This window comes from Geotrypetes seraphini, chromosome 7 (genome assembly GCF_902459505.1).
Source record: "Geotrypetes seraphini chromosome 7, aGeoSer1.1, whole genome shotgun sequence".
In the NCBI taxonomy this organism is placed as follows: Eukaryota; Metazoa; Chordata; class Amphibia; order Gymnophiona; family Dermophiidae; genus Geotrypetes; species Geotrypetes seraphini.
The window spans coordinates 52292347-52304781 of NC_047090.1; the positions used below are offsets into that span (position 1 = coordinate 52292347).

At 42.0% G+C, this 12435-nt stretch overlaps 1 protein-coding gene across 3 annotated transcripts in view; it reads left to right on the top strand.

Moving 5' to 3' along the window:
* The window catches only part of OVCH1 (ovochymase 1), a 413341-nt gene that overhangs the window by 163617 nt on the left and 237289 nt on the right, over positions 1 to 12435 (top strand). For all 3 annotated transcript variants that reach the window (XM_033953446.1, XM_033953447.1, XM_033953444.1), the window contains exon 14: positions 6986 to 7114. In XM_033953446.1, coding sequence (XP_033809337.1) covers positions 6986 to 7114 — 129 coding nt within the window. The remainder of the gene's footprint in view (positions 1 to 6985; positions 7115 to 12435) is intronic.

Sequence of the window (12435 nt, forward strand, 5' to 3'; positions counted from 1 at the left end):
CCTCTTCATATGACAGAATAGTAGATAGAAATGTGATATGAAAAAAATGAAACCGCAAAAATACTATGAGTGTAAATGCCGCCTGGAATTTGAGAAGTATAAACAGTGGTGTGATTGCAAATGATAGGGCAACTTATATAGAAGAAATAGTGAAAATGATTAAAGTGAGTAAAAGTGCTTAAAGCAATACATAAAGGGAATGAGATTTAATAGTGCACCCTCTTAAAGTAATGGATTAGTGAGAATATATGTAATACAACGTATGGGAAAAACTACAAAACTGTAAATATACTAGGGGTGTATATGCCACCTGAAATTTGAGATATTGGAAAGTATGAAAAGTATGAACAGTTGATTTGATTGCAAAAGATGTGATAACTTAAAAAAAAAAAAAGTGATGGTGAAAATGAGTGTACACGGGAAAGGGAGTGAGGTTCAAACCTAATTATGGGTACAGATGCTGGAAAGGAACAATTTAAGCTGAAAAGATATAAAAAGCATGAAATATAATTGCACAAACTTAATAAACAGTGGAAATATTTGATATGGAAATAATGCGTGAGTGTCTAAATAATACTGATCTCGGACACTAGAATCTTGATTAATACATAAGAAATCCGCATACTTCATTATAGTCAAGATGCTATGTGACCGTTTGATTATAATATGAAGCAAATGAATTAAAACTAAGACACACATAAATCATAGTAGAATATCTACTAATTAATGGAATCGTGAGCTAGATTAAGAAGTGCTGTGAAAATATCTTGGAACATTGGTGCCTCTTCTAGACTGACCGTCAACCCTGTCAGTTTCCCGTCTTCATTTCCCGCATATAGCCTGTCGGCTATACAAAGATTTTGCATCTCACCCACAGGGCTGAGTGTTTATTGGGTGTGTTCTATGGTGTCAGGTCAAAAGCGTGCCGGGACAAAGGCGCACGCAGGCAATTGAGCGCAGCACGGTGGCGCGCGCCGCAGAAATTACAGTTTTTACGGCTACGACGGGGGGGCATGGGGGGGAACCCCCCACTTTACTTAATAGAGATCGCGCCGCGTTGTGGGGGGTTGTAACCCCCCCACATTTTACTGAAAACTTCACTTTTTCCCTGTTTTTAGGGAAAAAGTTAAGTTTACAGTAAAATGTGGAGGGTTACATCCCCCCAAACCCCCCACAACGCCGGCGCGATCTCTATTAAGTAAACTGGGGGGGCTCCCCAACAAAAACCCCCGTCGGAACCCTTAAAAACTGTAATTTTCTTCGGCGCGCGCCTTTGTCTTTCGCGGGGTTGTCTATGAACCGTGTTCTATATATAATTTTTGTGGTGATTTTGCACATTATAAAACAGGTCCAAGGATGTATTACACATATTAAACCCTATTGGGTTATTAAGGTTCTTTTAAAAACAAGCAACATGCTACATTAATAACACTTTCTCAAGTGGTGTATTTAAGAAAGAATCCTTGATGCACTATCGAGTTTTCATTCTTTAATTTTGGGTTTTGTTTTTGTGAAAGAACATATACATAAGCATGGATTAATGAGGGAAAGCCGACATGGTTTTTAGTCAAGGGACATCTTGCCTCACCAATCTACTGCATTTCTTTATAAAGGTGAATGAACATATGGATAAAGGTGAACTGGTTGATTTATGTATTTGGATTTTCAAAAGGCATTTTGCCAGAGTACCTCATGAAAGACTTCTGAGGAAATTAGGAAGTCATGAGATAGGAGGTAATGTTCTTTTATAGATTGAAAACTGGTTGAAAGATAGAAAATAGAGTGGGTTTAAGTAAGTGGTCTCAAACGCAAACCCTTGTCAGGGCCACATTTTGGATTTGTAGGTACTTGGAGGGTCGCAGAAAAAATAGCAGTCCTTTTACCAAGGTGTGCTAAATCAGCTAGCGCGCCTTAGTACAAGGACCCTAACTTTTTTCTGCTGCCCTCCAAATACCTACAAATCCAAAATGTGGATTATTAGAAGCAATTAAGGAAAGATTTATAAACTAAATCTTTCCTTAAATGCTTCTGGTAATTTCAGCTGAAAGCAGTGCAACATGCAGAAAGTGAAAAAGTATCAATAGCTCTCACCTCCTCCAGCACTGGACACATGCACAGGCTGCACTGCCTCCAACCATTGCTCCAAGCTGCATGTTCTGGAACGTTGTCCACCTCACTGCTGTAACCTCACGCAAGTGCTTTCCTGTGTCTGCACATGATTGGACTCCACCTCACCATCGCATATGGACGCAGGAAAGCACTTGCATGAGGTTACAGCACCCGCCAGATGTGACTGCTGGACATTTGTGGAGTGGACAACGAGGGCCTCAAAATAGTACTTGGTGGGCCACGAGTTTGAGACCGCTGGTTTAAATGGTCAATATTATCAATGGAGAGGGTAAATAGTGGGGTTTCCCAGGGATCTGTTCTGGGACCGCTGTTGTTTTTTTATTTTTTAACATATTTATCAATGATCCTAGAGATGGGAATCACTATTGAGATAATTAAATTTGCTGATGACACACAGTTGTTCAAAGCTCTTAAATCGCAAGAGGATTGTGAAAAATTGCAAGACAACCCTGTGAGACTGGAAGGGCATCAAAATGGCAGATGACGTTTAATGTGAGCAAGTGCAAAGTGATGCATGGAAAGAGGAACCCGAACTATAGCTATGTGATGCTGGGTTCTATGTTAGGAATCACTGCCCAGGAAAAGGATCTAGGTGTCATTGCTGAAGACATAGGTATCAGAATGGGGGAAGTGAAGGGATGAAAACCAGAGTGGGGCATAGCACAAGAAATGTGAAACAGAGAACATATCATATGGGTTTCTCATGCTGTTTTCTATGCCAGATCTGTTTGTTCTGTTTGTACTGAACCTGGTTGTATGTTACCTTTGCAATTGCTAATAAAGACAATTAAAAAAAAAAAAAAAAAAGAATTGCCATATTGGGACATACTGAAGGTCCATCAAGCCCAGTATCCTGTTTCCAACAGTGGCCAACCCAGGTCCCAAGTACCTAGCTAGATACCGAGTAGAAAAACAGATTTTATGCTGCTTATCTTAGCAATAAGCAATGGATTTCCCCAAGCCATCTCAATAATGGTCTAAGGACTTCTCTTTTAGGAAATTATCAAAGCCTTTTTTAAACCCCACTAGGCTAACTGATTTCACCACATTCTCCGGCAATGAATTCCATAGTTTAATTACACGTTGTGTGAAGAAATATTTTCTCCAGTTTGTTTTAAATCTACTATTTAGTAGCTTCATAGCATGTCCCCTAGTCCTAGTATTTTTGGATAGCGTGAACAAGCGATTCACATCTATCCTTTCTATATACAGTATATACCTCTTGCTCAGCCTCAGCCACTCAAAACCAGCAAAGAATAAAAGACAGTGTCTTAGCGGCAAGGTTGAAGATTCAAAGAACGCCTTGACAACTTGGCTGCATTCTGCTACAGATAGGAGAAAGGTGGGGGAAGGACAGAAGAGAGTGTGAACAAGCGATTCACATCTATCCTTTCCATATACAGTATATACCTCTTGCTCAGCCTCAGCCACTCAAAACCAGCAAAGAATAAAAGACAGTGTCTTAGCGGCAAGGTTGAAGATTCAAAGAACGCCTTGACAACTTGGCTGCATTCTGCTACAGATAGGAGAAAGGTGGGGGAAGGACAGAAGAGAGTGTGGAGAGGAGAGAAAAGTGAAGGAAGAGAAGGAAAAATGGCAATGAGAGTGAAGAAGCGGAGAAAATTTAGAGGAAGGGCTGAGAAAGAGATAAGAGGATTGAGTGGGAAAAGGCAGAAGCAGACAAGGAGGAAGAGAAGGTAGTGTGGGTAATATGGTAATTAAAGAGAAATAGGCAGAGCAAGAGTTTTTTTATATGTGAGTAAAAAGAGAATGGAGAGCATAGGTAGGATAAAGAAAAGGAAACATGAAATCTATAACATTAACAGAAAATGGATGGAGAAAGATAGGAAATGCTAAAAGAATAAAATGGATAACAGAAGGGGGAAAACTTAGAAATGAAAATCTAACTGAAAATCATTAAAGAATCTTAATGGAAGATGATCAAAATAGATAAGGAAATGAAAAGGTTTGAAAGAATTTATAGTCACTGTGCCACAGCTGCAAATATAACAAATGTCAAAGTGATGCCAGTTCCTTAGGGGAGGGATGAGTGGTCAAGTCTGAGGTGTGTGTTTTTTTTTTTGGGGGGGGGCAGGGGGAGTGTGAAAGAGAGCTAGTTGGTGCCAATCTGAGGGAGTGGGTGAGAGTTCACAAATATGGGAGACTAGATAGCATATATTCCATCCAAATTTACCCCCTTTAACTCTTAAGGGTTCATAGGCTGGTGATTCTGAAACTTGCGCTTGCTCACAGAGTTCTTTGCCTTTGGTAGGGGTAGACTAGGGCAGGTTGCACATGGTTGAGCAGAAAAAGGGAATAGTGGCTGGCATGGGCACCACACAGGGAGAGGGCCAGGAGTAGTACCTGCTGCAGTAAGTGGGACTAATTCACTGGGGAGGAAGAAGGATAGAAATCGCACCTCCCACCCCATCTCTCAAGCCAGATTTGTTTGTTGCCATCGTGTTCCATTGGTTCTCTCTATGCCTCCTGCCCACGAACTTGGGGAGCTCTTCAGATTTTGGCAAACTTAGAGCAGATTTCAACTTGATAAGTTTGTAGCCATACAGAAGAGTGATTCTATAACAAGGTCCCTATAAATAGTCACTGTGCCACAGCTGCAACTATAACACCTGGTAGGAACCTATTCTGTAAAGGATTAGATGCCTAATTTCCTTTATAGAACACTGGAACAGAGAAAATAATGTCTGTAATGGCGTATACACTTAGATGAGCCACAGAGCTCATTTCCCATTCATCATAAAAGTGGTAGGTTTTGCTCTTCTTTGGAACACTTATCTTCGTTATAGTGGGGCGGCTGCATGTAAGAAGGCCAAATCTGCTAAGTTACTATAAACACTGGCTGAATCTGGTCCAAAACTGTCACTGTCCCAAAGTATTAAAGATCAACAGGAACTGAAAACCTCTGGATGATGTGCAATACAAGGACTGGAGATGCCAAAATCACACATGCAGTTCTAAAAGTAAAAATAAGAATTCATCATACTGGCACCAATAATCAAATACCACCAACCAATCATCAAAAGAACTCAAACACCTGTCCAGCAAACTAGATAAAAATCAAATAAGAACATAAGAATAGCCTTACTGCGTCAGACCAATGGTCCATCAAGCCCAGTAACCCATTCTCACAGTGGCCAATCCAGGTCACTAGTACCTGGCCAAAACACAAGGTGTAGCAATATTCCATGCTACCGATAACAGACTATGGAGTTTTCCTCCAGGGACTTATCCAAACCTTTCTTAAAACCAGCTACCCTATCTGCTCTTACAAGTGCCAGAGCTTAACTATTCTCTGAGTGAAAATAAATTGCCTCCAATTGGTTTTAAAAGTATTTCCCTGTAACTTCGAGTGTCCCCTAGTCTTTGTAATTTTTGACGGAGCAAAAAATTGATCCACTTGTACCCGTTCTACTCCACTCAGGATTTTGTAGACTTCTATCATATCTCCCCTCAGCTGTCTCTTTTCCATGCTGAAGAGCCCTAACCATTTGTCTTTCCTCATACAAGATGAGTTCCATCCCCTTTACCATCTTGGTTGCTCTTCTTTGAACCTTTTCTAGCACCACTATATCTTTCTTGAGATAAGGAGACCAGAATTTAACGCAATACTCCAGATGCCCCTGTATCGCACCATAGAGCAATACAGGGGCATTATAACATTCTTAGTCTTGTTAACCATCCCTTTTTTAACAATTCCTAGCATCCTATTTGCTGTTTTGGCCATCGCCGAACATTGAGCTGAAGACTTCATCATATTGTCTACGATGACACCCAGATCCTTTTCTAGGGTGCTAATCCCCAAGGTGGACCTTAGCATCCGGTAACTGTGATTCAGGTTATTCTTCCCAATGTGCATCACTTTGCATTTGTCTACATTAAATTTCATCTGCCATTTGGACGCCCAAACAAGGTAAAATACCACCACATGCGATTTAAATAAATTCTGCACGCAGTATAGAATCGACGCAAAGACAAGTGAAATAAAATTGCAGAGGCAAGCAAAAGTCACAGTGGTTTGAACCAATTCGAAGGCAAGGCAAAGGTAAGTTAGAACAAAATGGAAAAGCCCGCCCAAATCACCAAATTCTTGACACTTTGGGCCTGTTTTACAAAGCCGTGGTAATGGTCTTGAAACCCATAGAGATTTAAAGAGCTTTGGGGCTGTTGCTGCGCGGCATTGTAAAACAGGCCCTTTGTTGTACTTTCCCGAAAATGTTTAATGAAAGCAAACTATAAAGTGACCAATGACCAGCACACGTTACAACTAATACGGTAAGTGTATTCAGGAAAGCCCGGGTGAAAGAATATCGCCCGGTATCTAACACACTTCTAAGGGGTGTTGGGGCAGGGGCAGGAATGGGTGATTCTGAGAGGCAGGAGACCAGGTATGATGCCAGGCCTGTGGCGTATCATCACGGGGCGCAGGCAGCGGTCCCCTGGGGTACCCACAAACTATTGGCACAAAAACAAGCACCCCGCAGGCAAGATTCCCACAGGTAGGGAAAAAAGACAGGCAAAGGATCAGCAGCGGCAGCGGCAAGCCCTCGGCAGACAACCCGCCAGCACGAGCTCTCTCATAGCGACAGGGCGAGCTGCTGGAGAGATGGAGCCAAGTGGGGCTGGTGATCTACCTCTGACCTGTCCACGATCTACCTGTCGGACATGCTTGCTTTATAGAATTCTCCTGTTGACCAGGAAAAGATCAAAATAAGATGTACCCATTGGGACTACCTCGATTGTTAGTTTTGGTTTTTTAAAAAAATCTTTAATTGTGCTTCAGGTGACTCTTCATTTTACTATATAGTTATTTGTTTAATATTTTGGTATCTTACAGCTAAACTTTGTGGTTTCTCTATCCCTCCTACTGTGATCAGTCCTGAAAATGTTATGCTTATTCATTTTGAAAGTAATGAGGAAGACAACTTCAGAGGTTTCAAGGCCATATTTACTTTTGTCCCTTCAGGTAGGTAAAAAATATTGAGTTTGGATATCATGCACATCTATTGTACAATACATGAAGTTCAAACTGTGCTCTTAATTTTGGAAGGCCAATAGATGGAACATGTTTCCCCCTGAAGACGTAGTCTAATTTCTAGGCATTCAATAGCATGCATATACTAAAATGCATATGAGTTTTATACTTTGTATTCACTGGATAAGAAAAAGATCTATTGCTCATCTACAGAAGTGAATACTTAAATCACTAAAAAGTGGAGGCTTAACCTTTTTTTTTTTTTTTTTTTTTAATCATGTTTGTGGTGCGATACATCCAGAAACGAGAATGCACTATGAACAAAATCAATGCAAAAACCAATGCACAGTAGAGAACCGTACAACAAAGTCATAGCAGAGAACAATAACAGTTTCAACCACCTATTTCAGGTACAAAGGATATTCCCAAATACACTCTAAGCAGCCAAACCGCCAGCTGTACAACATCGGTCAAAAATCCAATCATACTACCCATTCATACCCACCGATATACACACACACACCATCCAAATACCGTACTACCCAGTGTTCGTAAAATGAGTATGGTAACAACAGGACATAGGCTCTCAGCAGGCATGAAAGTGAGAAAAACAGTCTGTAACAGTATCACTGTACCACCACCCAAAAATGTCCTGTAGCCCTAATAAAGGAACAAAGGGCTAGATTCACAAAGCAAACCAACCGTGTACCGATCAGTTTGCAACCCCTTTACTATCAAATTTCTATCCGGCCTAATTTGAATCCACTTCAAATCCGTGCATGCAAATGAGGTGAAATGCATGCAAATTGGACAGTGGCGCAATTCAAGACGCCAAATTTCCGATCCGACTGGGCTGGCCGATCACCTGAAGGACCAGTCAAAAACGTCTTTCTGACTGGAAGTCCTGCTCTCTGCCCTGCAATCTCTCCTGCCTGCTTGCCCCAAATGCTACCCTGCTCTGCCCTGCTTTTTATCTCTGCTGCTCGCCCTCATGCCGCCCTGCTCTGCCTCTATCTTCCCCAAATCTCTTCTGCTGCATCGCCGTTCTGCACTTCCCCGAAGCTCTCCTGCCCTTCCCCGCCCAGCGAGCCCATGGTTTTAATCTGCGGGTTTAAAGAGGGTTAAAACCATGGGCTGTAAAAGTTTAAAGTTAGAAAATAAAAAAAAAAATTGCAACTGGGACAGGTCTGCACGGTCTGTGCATGCATGAGCCATGCAGGCAGATGGGGGCGTTCCTCCGATCGCCCCCATGTGCACATTTTTGTTTCCTGAATTGGTCGGACCTGCCAGGATCGGGCCCGATCGGGCAGGTTAGTGAATCCTGGGCAAAGTTCTAACGTATGGTGAGATAGGAAGCCACAAGGAGGCAACAACCATATCCCAGTGCTCAATCTATCGCTCAAGTAGGTGAGGTTATAGTGGAGAGACAGCGGTTCCAAATAGCACAATATTCTTTCCATTGTGGTTGCAGTTTTTTAGAATAAGTTTCCAGTTTTTGGGGGTGGTTTAAAAATTATATATTTACTGATTTTCATACTTAAACATCAAGTATAACATTTGTACAGAAAGCAATAGTAGTATACAAATTAAATTCCAATAAGAATAAATCCTTAACAATACAGAAATTTACTATTTATGTTCATGTCCTCAATAGGAATCCAGGATCGAATAGGCAAGTAAAAGAAAAGGAAGAAATATATTTTAAAGAATGCTATTGGCTATAGTGCTGAGAGCAAGGTTCCATATTTAAATCCAAATATAGGGCTCATGATTTTTCTACATCCAGATGAGATAACGCCAGGAAAGTTGCAGAATCGGGTACTTGGTGCCTAGATGTTAGCTATTACAATATTCTGCCCCCCCCCCCTCCAATTCTCCCACTATGATGACATAATGCCCATTGGGATCTGCAATCTGCTTGTGTTTGTTGTAAGAAATGTTTTTTATGGATCATAATTGCCACCCCATATATCCTAGAATTAAAGGATGCAAAACTCACTTGACCTACCCAGTCCCTTTGGTGTTTGGAATGATCTACATTAGTCAAATGTGTTTCTTGAAGAAATGTGCTATGTCTGTTCATCTTTTTTCACATATGCTAAAAGTTTGGTACGCTTTACAGGGTAGTGAATACCAGTAATATTAATAGATCTCGCATTCAAAGATAAGGTTAGTGACTAAAGCTTTACTGGACAGTTTACAGCTTTCCTGAATAGTCTTTATATATTTCCTCATTGCAATCTCCTCAGGCTTTGTACTGAAAAACAAGGACTCATGAATGGCCAAGCACTGGTTGGACTCACTCTGAGTTATATTGGCAATTGTAAGAGGCTCCTAAGAACATAAGAAGTTGCCCCCGCTGAGTCAGACCAGAGGTCCATCTTGCTCAGCGGTCCGCTCCCGCGGCGGCCCATCAGGCCTAGTGCCTGAACAGTGGTCCCTGATTAATTTTGTAACTTACCTCTAATCCCATCCCTATAATCTACCTTTACTCTTATCTGTACCCATCAATCCCTTTGTCTTCCAAGTACCTATCCAAAGCTTCTTTGAACCCCTGTAGCGTGCTCCTGTTTATCACATCCTCTGGTAGCGCATTCCATGTATCCACTACCCTCTGTGTGAAAAAGAACTTCCTGGCGTTTGTTCTAAACCTCTCCCCTTTCAATTTCTCTGAGTGCCCCCTTGTACTTATTGATCCCCTTAATTTGAAAAATCTGTCCCTGTCTATTTTTTCTATGCCCTTCATGATCTTGAAGGTTTCTATCATGTCTTCTCTAAGTCTCCGCTTTTCCAGGGAGAAAAGCCCTAGATTTTTCAGTCTGTCAGTATATGAGAGGTCCTCCATGCCCTTTATTAGCTTAGTTGCTCTTCTCTGGACCCTCTCAAGTACCTCCATGTCCTTCTTGAGGTATGGCGACCAGAACTGAACACAGTATTCCAGGTGCGGGCGCACCATAGCACGATACAGTGGCAGGATAACTTCCTTTGTCCTGGTCGTGATACCCTTCTTAATGATACCCAACATTCTGTTTGCTTTCCTTGAGGCCGTGGCACACTGCGCCGATGCCTTCAATGTTGTGTCTACCATCACTCCCAGGTCTCTTTCAAGGTCGCTCACCCCTAGTGCTGATCCCCCCATTTTGTAAGTGAACATCGGGGTTTTTTTCCCTATATGCATGACCTTGCATTTCCCTATGTTGAAACTCATTTGCCACTTTTTGGCCCATTTTTCCAGTGTTGTCAGATCTTTTTGGAGATCTTCACAGTCCTCCATGTTATTGACCTTGCGATATAGTTTGGTGTCATCCGCAAATTTAATAACCTCACATTTTGTTCCTGCTTCCAGGTCATTAATGAATATATTGAATAGGAGCGGTCCCAGCACCGACCCCTGTGGAACTCCGCTCGTGACCCATTGCCAGTCTGAGTAATGTCCCTTTACTCCAACCCTCTGTTTCCTGTCCGCCAGCCAGTTTTTGATCCATCGGTGGACCTCCCCTTGCACCCCATGGTTCCATAGCTTCCTTAGTAGTCTTTCGTGTGGCACCTTGTCGAAGGCTTTTTGGAAGTCAAGGTAAATTATATCTATGGATTCCCCTTTATCCACCTGGCTGGTTACCCCCTCAAAGAAGTATAATAAGTTCGTGAGGCATGACCTGCCCTTGCAGAAGCCATGCTGGCTCGACTTTAGCTGCCCATAGTTGTCGATGTGTTCCCAGATGCTGCCTTTAATCAGTGCTTCCATCATCTTTCCCGGGACCGAGGTCAAGCTCACCGGCCTGTAGTTTCCTGGGTCTCCCCTTGAGCCTTTCTTGAAGATGGGCATGACATTTGCTATTTTCCAGTCTTCCGGAATCTTTCCAGTTTTTAGGGATAGTTTGCATATTTGTCGAAGTGGCTCAGCTATTTCGTTCCTTAGTTCCTTGAGTACCCTTGGGCGAATGCCATCCGGACCTGGCGATTTGTCGCTCTTTAGCCTGTCTATCTGCCTGAGGACATCCACCTTGCTCACCTCTAGCTGGACCAGATTTTCATCCTGCTCTCCTATTCAGTTAACGACCCTTACTTCTGTAATTTTAGGGTCTCTTCTATCAAACTGCGCTAGCAGTTTGTAGCACAGTGAGCCACTCTGAATGGCTCGCGCTGCTCCCGACGCTCATAGAGTTCCTTTGAGCGTCGGGAGCAGCACGGACCATTCAACGCAGCTCTCTGCGCTAAAAACTGCTAGCGCAGTTTGATAGAAGAGGCCCTTAGTTTTATCAGTCACACTTTGTGGAAGATAACACTGCTCCAAACTTAGATATTGCTACCTAAGCTGTACTAGAGTGTTAGAAATAAAGGATGAAAACCTGGTGGGAGAACAATGCTAAACTCTAGTTCTCATATAGTCATGCAAATATGGCAACTGTTCCCTCTGAAGAAGGGTGGACTTAAGCTCTGTGGTAGCAGCCTCTCTCTGGGAAAAGCAAAGCTTTCTGTGGATTTAAGTCCACAGAACACACTTTACTTATATATCTTGGCATAAACACTTAAATTTCTTCTTATACAAGAAACTGAGCAAATGCCCAAATAAAATGGGGGCAGAACATGAAAAAAACCAAAAAAACTAATGGTGGCACTACTGTACTTTCTCTGATTACTGGAGACCTCAAAACTATATTTAAAAAAAAAAAATGCTGTCAAATGGCAACAAAATTGCACAGACAGCACAAATTTTGTGTTCCAGGAGCCATATGGGATTCACCATTGCCACTACATTATAGAATTCCTTACAACACTTATGCTTAAAACAATCCATTTTCCACTTGGGCTGTGCTAAAAACCCATCTATTTGAACAGGCCTTTTCTCATTATTGAGCTTTGTATAACTAGAGCATGGAGAGACTGTTGTAGGGCTAGGGTTTGAAAGTTGACTGAATGATTTATTGTCCTTTTTATTGGAATTCCATTTTAATATTTTATGTACTATTTAATTGTGAACTGCCTTGACTTGAATGGCAAAAGGGCAATATATCAAATGCAATAAAAGGTAAAATGACTCATTTCTTGTTTGGTGGAAACAATCATAGTGCTCCAGGGCACGTTGCAAGCAGCCCCCAAGGATTGCTGCTGTGGCTCTAAAGCAGGGCTGACCAAGTCCGGTCCTCGAGATCTACTAGCAGGCCAGGCTTTCTAGATATCCACAATGAATATACATGAGAGAGATTTGCCTGCACTGCCTTCTTGGTATGCAAATCTCATGCATGTTCATTGGGAATATCCAGAAAACCTGGCCTGCCAATAGATCTCGAGGGCCAGACTTGGGCAGCCCT